At 50.9% G+C, this 8,591-nt stretch overlaps 2 protein-coding genes across 2 annotated transcripts; one reads left to right on the top strand and one right to left on the bottom strand.

Annotated features, from left to right (window-relative positions):
• Positions 1-214: 214 nt before the first annotated feature.
• Positions 215-2,297, top strand: TGAM01_v204823 (hypothetical protein; the record flags this gene model as incomplete). The annotated part of the gene is made up of 3 exons (XM_024549515.1): positions 215-490; positions 1,007-1,976; positions 2,098-2,297. 3 exons carry the CDS (start codon positions 215-217, stop codon positions 2,295-2,297), a joined length of 1,446 nt encoding a protein of 481 aa, XP_024405745.1.
• A 979-nt stretch (positions 2,298-3,276) lies between these two features.
• Positions 3,277-8,590, bottom strand: TGAM01_v204822 (hypothetical protein; the record flags this gene model as incomplete). Its single annotated transcript, XM_018801479.1, has 6 exons — positions 3,277-3,333; positions 3,400-3,821; positions 3,892-7,371; positions 7,424-7,663; positions 7,731-8,342; positions 8,401-8,590. 6 exons carry the CDS (start codon positions 8,588-8,590, stop codon positions 3,277-3,279), a joined length of 5,001 nt encoding a protein of 1,666 aa, XP_018665272.1.
• Between the last annotated feature and the right edge of the window lies 1 nt (position 8,591).

Genomic DNA, 8,591 nt, shown 5'->3' with positions numbered 1-8,591 from the left:
CTTCTGCTTCTGCTTCTGCTTCTGCTTCTGCTTCCGCTTCTTCTTCCTCTTCCTCTTCTTCCTCTGCTTGTGATTTCAGCCAGACGACGCGAATCTCCCGTCCATCAATCGGCTCCAGCTCAGGCCCCCGCTCGGGCTCGGCTGCGGCCTCGACCTCAACCCGCCGATGGCGTTTGACATGCAGCAGTTTGCCAGGCGAGAGTCGATGCTTGCCATGGCCGTCAATCTGCCAGCGCCTCTGTCTTCATCGCCGCCATCTTCAGCGCCTTCAGCACCCTCAGCACCAGGTCCGGCAGCTCCTTCGCCGCTGCAACGCCGCCGTCTGCCACCGCCGCACCCATGGCCAGCTCCGTCGTCTTCGCTTCAACTCCCTGCTTCTTCCACTCTGGCTTTCTATTCTGACATTGCTTCTGCTTCTACTTCTACTTTCAGTCCTGCTGCTACTTCTGCTACCGTCTCTGTCTCGGCTTCAACGGCTCCAGCCTCAGCCGTCTCCAATAACATCACCACCACCACCACCTATACTGATAGCATTTTACCTACTACGCCAGTCCGGGGACAAACTCGTCTGCCTTCGTTTGCTGCTGTTACTGCTGCTGCTGCTGCCGCCGCCGCCGCTGCCGCTGCTGATTCATCTTCTACTCCTTCACCTCTCTGGCCGCCTCTCTCCCCGCTGGATTCCTCGCCATCCTCTGCCTCCATCTCATCGTCCTCCTACACGCTCTCCCACCCGGTTCTGCCGCCGCTGCCCATCAACCTACCGCAGGAGAGCTCTCCAACGTACCTGCCCTGGACCTCGATCCACCACCATTTCCCCGGGCTGGATCCTCTGGTCTCGCTCTCAGCTCCTCTCAACACCAACACCACCATCAGTAGCAGCAGCGAGAATAACTACAGCAGCAACTCCAACGCCAGCAACACCAGCAGCGACGCCGACAGCAGCGACGCCCCCGCCCACTTCAGCACGCCGTCCTTCAACCACTTCCCGGCCCTGGTCGGATCGCAGCCCTTGCCCTTCTGGCCTGCCTACGACAACTCCATCAGCCTGCCGTCGACGTGGAATGAGTCTGCTCACGCCCTCACCTTCGACCGCCTCGACCGCTTTGGCGTTTCCACAGCCATCAACCAGGCTGTCATAATCGCCGCTGGCACGCCCCTCCCTCCATTATCGCCCAGCCTTCCATTATCACCTGATCTCGAGTTACCATTGCCGTTTGCTCCCCAGCCCAGGACCGACGAGGCTTTCCTGCTGCAGGATTTTGACATACACTCCGACATCGACGCTGAGTTTGGCGACCGCCTACGCGCCGACAACCTGCGTGCTCGGGCTCGGGCTCTAGCCTCGACTCTGGCGACTTTTTCGGCGACGTCGGCTTCAGCTCCCGCTCCCACTGCTCAGCGGCCTGCAGCGCCCCGCCAGCGCCACCACCGCGCTATCCAGAATCAGGCGTCGCCACCAGCCCTCCTGGACGGCTTCGCTCTCCCTCGAACCGTCACCGGCGCCTCCAACGGCATCTTCGACGAGCCTGAGGACATCCCGAACTTTCCTTTTCCATTCCCCTTCGCCGACGCGGCGCTTCCGCCTCTCTCCTCCTCATCCGCCAGCATGCCCGCAGCATCCACGGCGCGGCGACGATCGCGGAGACAGACCATCACGTCCGAAACCTTCGACGACCCGACTTCCACTTCCGCGTCCACTTCGCCCTCAATAGGCGCCGCGCATGGGAACAAGCGCCAGAGGATCGTGCCTCTTGGTGCCGACGCGAACCAGCACATCATAGACGACGATGGCGACTCCCTGTTTGGCGACTCCAAGTCTCTGCCGGTCGAAGACTACACCACGATTGATCTCACCGAGGCCACTGATGTCCCCGAAGAGCTTAAAAAGCCCAAAGTGGATAATAGAACTAAGCTATCTGGCTTTCAATGCGTCATATGCATGGACGATGTGACGGGATTGACGCTCACTCATTGTGGTAGGTCTACTCTTCGATTTTTTTCTCCTCTATCCTCTTTTTCGAGTCTGCATTTCACGCTCCCGTCTCTTAACCCAACCGTCACGCAGTCTGCTCACATCTATTTTGTCTTGTTATCTAGGTCACCTATTCTGCGCGCAGTGCCTCCACTCCTCGCTCAACATCGATTCAACCAGAGGCAAATGCCCCATGTGCCGATCCAAAATCGACATGAAGCCTCGCGAAACTTACACCACCAAGACGAAAGGCTACTGGCCCCTCGAGCTAAAACTTATGACGAGATCGCGCCAAGGCAAGCGAAAAGCTCAGGCCATGGCATAATTATTACGCTCTTTCACGACCGGGGTTTTTTTTTTTTTTGTGCTTTTTTGAGAGGGGGCTCTTAACGGGTATTCCACCAATAACAACAGTAACGCCTCCGCAGAAGCTACCAAAAGCTACCAATCGTAAATTGGCTCATCTATATATGCCCACTGGCATAAACCATCAACTTTTGAAAGGGCATCACTTTCAGCGGTACATTCAGGAATGGGGCGCAAGCATATATACCATAGTGTTTTTTTCATCTAACTTTTTCTCCCGTGAACATCCTCTCTCATGGTGTTCTTATTCTTATTCTTTCTTCACGGTAACACAAATAGATGTTTTATTCAAGCTGCAACATATGGGACGGACGGCGTTGCGATGATGCATTCGGGCTTTCCCCTATTGCCGCTCTGTACATACCTCACTGCCATAAAAGGGAGGGAAAAATGAAAGTATTGAAAAGAAACAAAGGTTATAGCACAGCTGGTGACTTGTTATTTGCCCTAGAAGTGATTTTGGTGCCTGTTTCGTTAAATAAGTCGAACAGCTCCAAGACTGAGAATCAATATACGGCCATTACGTTACATTGTCTGCAGCTACCAGTTCGCCTTTGGCTAACCATGTCCTACAACGTGTACTTTTGGAAAAAAGAATCTATATCATCTTTCAGATAAAAGGCAGTTTGCTCTCTCTACCTACTACCCTCTTCCTTGTTGCGTCCTCCCGTGATTCTTGTATGCTTCTCAGTATATGTGTTCTGTACAATTCCCTTCCTCGCAAACGCCTGTTATTTTCTGCTGTCTCTGTCTCTCTCTCTCATTCAAGACAGGAAAGAAAAGAAAGCTGAACCAACAAAGATAAAATAAGAACCTTAGATGGAAACCCAAAAAAAAGCATGTTTGCCATTATTTGTGCCCTACATGTTCTAAAACCGTATTATAAAAACATCATTATAGAAACATCCCTTCGTCTCTGTCTCGTATCTCTCTCTCGCCTAGTGGAAGAAGGCATGTTCATGCGGCTTCGGCTCTGGTAGGATATCATTTTCAAACTATACGAGAGAACTGGTTAGCTTGCCCAATCTCACAAAATAGACGCAAAAGTTATCGTGACGTACCTCTAAAAAGTTTGTTGCAGCAATGACAACCACCAGGGCATCTGCGAGTTCCTCAATCTTCTCCTCCAAGCGCTGGCCTTCATTGCCCGTACCAATGCCGGCGCTGCGCTTCAAAGCGTGGCTCACGAGCATGCGGTGGTCGGTAAGGAACTTGCGTCCCTGGGTCACATTGTTGTTGCCGCGGCTTAGGATGGCTGCGCCAATGATGCGGATAACCTTGGCCAGCAGATCGTAATGCTGCTCCAGGGCACGAGGGTTTGCAGCGTCGATTTGCAGCTCAGGGTCGGCAGCAAAGAGACCGGAGTTCTCGAGGGAGCGAAAGAGGTTGCCGTGAAGAATGTACTTGGCACCGATGCGAGATTGAGCCAGCTGGAGAATAATGGCGAGACGGGCGTTTTGGAAGTTTTGTTGGTCGGTGTTGTCTAGAAATGACAAAAGGTTAGTATCAGAATTCATTAGGTAGTTTATAAAGATTGAATGAGAAAAACGTACTGGACGCAAAGACATCGTGCCATTCTTGCATAATGTTTCGCAGCGAGTCAATCAGGATACCGATGAAATTGAGCTTGTTCAGTGCTTCGACGACATAGCTCTTTCGTTCCTGGCTATCCATGTGAACCAAGGCGCCCAGGAAGATCAGGGCAGACGTCTGGCATGCCGGCTCTCCGCAATACGCATCATCGCAGACAACGTTGATTAGTCGCTCACCATATACCTGCACAGTCTTAAACGTCTTCGGACGGCTAGCAGCCAATGGTCCATGATCCTCGGACATTCCAGCCAGATAGCGGTAGCAGACCTCGTAGTAGACTGATCTCAATGCGGGTGAGCCTGCCCACTTGCCGATGGCCTGGAGACAGGTCTGGAAGAGCTGGTACAGCTTGTCGCTAACCAAATTACCGATGGCTCTGCTGTTCTTGTCTTCAGTCGTGAGAGGTGAAAGGTCCAGCTTAAATAGCAACACCCTCGCTAGTTTGGCTAGCTCCAGAGCCTCGTTCGGACGGTCTGCGGCAAAAATCTCCAAGCTTGGCAAAATGGCTTGCAAGGCTTGGAGGAAGAATGATGTCTGCGCAGCGCCCTTGTAATCGCAGGATTCTACCATGACAAGCAGCACCTTGATCCAGGATCGTAAGACTCGGAGACAATGTGACCCAATTTGCTTCTGCCTATCGCAGGAGATGAGATACTCCATTATTGATACCTCTTCTCTTTCGATGAGCGCCATATCGTTGACCGCGATGACGGTCCCCTGTTGGGCTTCGCCTCTCTTCAGCAAGAGAATCTCCCGAACGCGATCTATATTGTAAATCTGGTTGGCGTCGGCGTCCTTCTCCAAGCAGCTAGTAAGATCCAAATCTTTGTAAAATTGAATTGACGGAGGAGGAATCTCCCAAAACCCATCTGGCAGGAGAAAGTCAAACAAATCAAATACAGTGGGAGTCTGGATCGTCTCGTTGTTCTCTACCACAATTTGGCCGTTGAGAGCATTGAAAATGCGTCTCTTAACGCCGGGCATGCGTGATTGAGCAATCTTGCAGAGTTCCATAGCAATATACTCCAAGCTCATACTTCGCAGCGTCAGAAACTCGACCAGTGTTACGGCTCCGTCAGACATTGGGAATTGTGGATTTCCAACATTATGGCCTTCCCACAGGAGATCCGGCTGAATAACCGTCTCGCGCGTAAGAAGATGGAAGAGCAATTCATTCTCACGAAGCTCTCGGATGGCAATTCTTGATGATAGTGGTGAAGTCCAGAGGATATTCAAGATGCGCATCACGCGAGATTTGATGGCAATTAGCCATTGTCTCATGCCAAGAGCATCGCTGGACGGAGATTCTAACAAGAGCCCCAATATACTGTGGAACAGCGAGGTACGAGACGCAAACGCACTGTTTACTTCTACCGAAACCGAATCCAGTCCACATTTGAAACCAAGTAGCAAATGTGCAATGGTCGGCTCCTTTGGCGTCGTTCGAAGACATTGGTATAGGAAATCCAGAATATAGAGCTTTGTTATGTAGAGAGGCGATTCTGCCCCGCTGCCTGCCTCAAGAGGCGCCATTACTTCGGCGATGAAAGCTCGTGATATGGCTTCGTGCTCTCCGTTCGCTTCCATAGCAACAATTGCCTTGTTCCGATGGGCACGGCGACTACTTCCAGACCAAGCAGCTGTAATCTTGGACGATGATGACATCTTCTCCAGCAACTTCAAGCATGCCAGAGTCAGGTCAGGGTGGCCTATGCCGCAGTATTTTCCTAGGTCAACGACTAGATTTAATCTGGTCACCAGTCCATCTTGGAATGAGGCGTACGCGGCATTTGCAACAGGTTGCCTACGTGGGCCCGACTGGTTCTTAATCAGTGGCCGGACAAGGTCAAGATAGGTTGTTTCGAGGTCAATGACCTTGGATATGACCTCGACAGCACGCAGCACGCCCAAAATAAGCGGTGAGTCTGGTGTAGCGTTTCCAATGTCGGTAGACTTTTGATGGATGGTATTGAATAGGGCCGTCATAACCTTATCATTGAACATCCACTCCATCACTCGTGCGAAAGGATGCATCCTGACGTAGGTCGCTAAATCGGTTGTTGAGACCAAAGAGTCGATGGCAATGTTTGTCTCGTTTGCTAAAACCAGCAGATCTTCATTGAATGACGTTAGACAGGCAAGAATAAACTCCAAACAACTAAGACGTAGCACTCTTGTCTGATGAACATCCTGAAGGTCTTGAACCTTGGATGAAAAAACAAGGCCAATAACGAAATCGATATAAACCTCAATGCCGGGTGCTCGGGAACTGGCGCCCAGATTTTCAGGGAACGGTAGGCCATCGTTCAGCGGGCTAGAGTCGCTTGCTGGGGTGACGAGTTCCAGTAACAGCTTGATAAAAGAGTCAGGATCCTCGAAGCCATTACTCATTTCGTCAAAGATACGGTCCATTGATACCACTGGTGTTGGCTGTTGTGATCGCATTGAACCTGCGGCGGCTGCACCAACAACATACCCCCCTGAGATCCAATTCTCCAAACACCTCCACATTGCATGGTTCTCTTGAAGGCTCTTGCGGCTCACTAGAGCCTTCAAAGCCAAAAAAACGCAGCCTCGCAGCTGAGAAGGTATGGGGCTGCTGGCCAATTCGAATAGCATATCGACAAGATTATAGCCCGAATTTAGCAGCAGAAAGTGCCTCGTAACCTCGCTTTCGCTCGCCAGTTTAGTGATAAGTCGTAGATAGCATTCAAGCATCATAGAGGACTCAGGTTCGGTTTCTATGACATCAGCAGCAGGCTTCCCACCCCGAAATCTTACTGATTGCGTTGGTGCCGGCTTCTGTTTTATCTTTTCTGAGAAGAAGTCAAGCTCTTTGAATATTTGAGTCCAGGTCAGGGACTGTGTCCTTCTCATCTTTCCGGATGAATGGTGACCTTCATCTAAAAGAAACTCATGTGCAGCGGTTGCACATTCGTCGTTCACGGAGATGGCTTGAAGCATCTCGCAAAAGGCTGCGACTAGGGGTGTCGAAGCTCTTCTAGAAGCCCAATGCATGAATCCAGCGAGATTGCTGTCTGGATCTTGCCAAAAGTTTGTAGACGCTTCGGGTCTTCCTTCGTAGGCGTATGCGATGATGAGTAGGAATCTCTCCAAATCCAAGTCTTGCTCATGTGTCTGGCTGAGCTGGCGTTGCTCATCTTCTTCCACTCTGAGTTTCCGGAGAACATCAGGTAAGTTGGTTATGAAAGCATCGACAAAAACCTCCAGCTGTGACATGAAACATAGCTGGAAGAAGCTTGAAAACTGGGTTCGTTCGGAGACTAGAGGTGATGATTTCCTTTGTAGCCATTTGCGCATACCAGCCCGGACAGAGTCATGCCAGTCTGGGGATCGAATGTCTCCAGCTACCGAGAGCATGAAATCAAACGCGCCATCTTTGAGAGAATCTATGAACTGCTTTGACCTCTGACGATCCTCTAAAATTGAATTAGCCAAGTTCAAGTCAAGCAGCCGGTACAAAGCTCATACCTTCGTCCAAATCAGTACCTGGTGGTATAGCAGACTCGGGAGGATCATCCAGGTACCATCCACTGTATTCTGCAAGCCACCACGCACGAACTGTTGCGTGCAAAAAGGGAAGCGGCCAAGTCGAGTCGTCTGCCGGAGGGAAGATTTTTCTGTTAATCTCTCTGCCCTGCCTTAGGTCGTAGCCTCCCTCAGAAGATGCGAAAACAGACATATAGGCACCGATTGCCGGGACATAATGAACTAGAAGTTAAAATCGATTTGCGTTAGCCAGATCCCCATCCTTAACTGCAAACCTGTCAATATTTACCTAAGAGCGTGTCATATTTATCCCATCTCTTCAATACGGAGATAAATTCTAGGAAATCTGGTGTTTCGGCTTGTCCTTTATCGATACATTCGCACAAGATGACGCCCAGAGCCTCATGCTGCTGAACCAGGCTCACGCGAGAAAATTCCACGGTTTCCAGTTCCTCTGGTAGCTCATCTGTAGGCGCGTTGCCTAGGGTCTGAGCAGCTGTTATTTTTTCTCCTAGCTTTTGTAGCCACAACTTGATTTCCGCCATCGCGCGTAGACATCTCGGCGCAAGTCGCTTCGAGGCGTCGGAGGTTCTTCGTAGTACACGGGTATCGACATAGACCTTGATGGTCTCTAACGCGTTCGACTCTTCTTCATCAGAATCCATATTGTTCAGTTCCAAAAACAGCCTGAACGAGTCCAACACGTATTTCCGTTGTTGGTGGAATCGAATCACGGCACATTCGAGGAGCGATCGTCCCAGCACGGAGACATCCTCCTGAGAATCGAGGAGGTATCTGACAGCGTCCAGCTCGTCCAGGTCGATTTCGTCTGATATGGCAAAAACATCTTGTTGGAATCTGTCGTTCAATGAATACTCGTTGCCGTCAATTGAAACCTTGCCTATATGTTGTAAGCTATTGTCGTTCCTTTCGCGTGGTCCGTGGTTGATGCATCATACCGCTCTTCACCGCGCCGCGGCTCTTTTCATTCTTCTTCGGGCGCTCCCACAGCCTCTCCAGCTCTTTCTCAAAGATTTCGAAAAGAAGTTCATTGCTCAAGTTGTCAGAGCTGCTGCCACCACCGCTGCTCAGCGTCAACAGCTCGCGGTGGAGGGCCTGGAGGGCATCTAATGTCGTAATCTCGGCCATT

The sequence above is a fragment of the Trichoderma gamsii genome (genome assembly GCF_001481775.2).
Source record: "Trichoderma gamsii strain T6085 chromosome Unknown Scaffold_14.2, whole genome shotgun sequence".
In the NCBI taxonomy this organism is placed as follows: Eukaryota; Fungi; Ascomycota; class Sordariomycetes; order Hypocreales; family Hypocreaceae; genus Trichoderma; species Trichoderma gamsii.
This window is presented reverse-complemented; position numbering and strand designations above follow the sequence as displayed.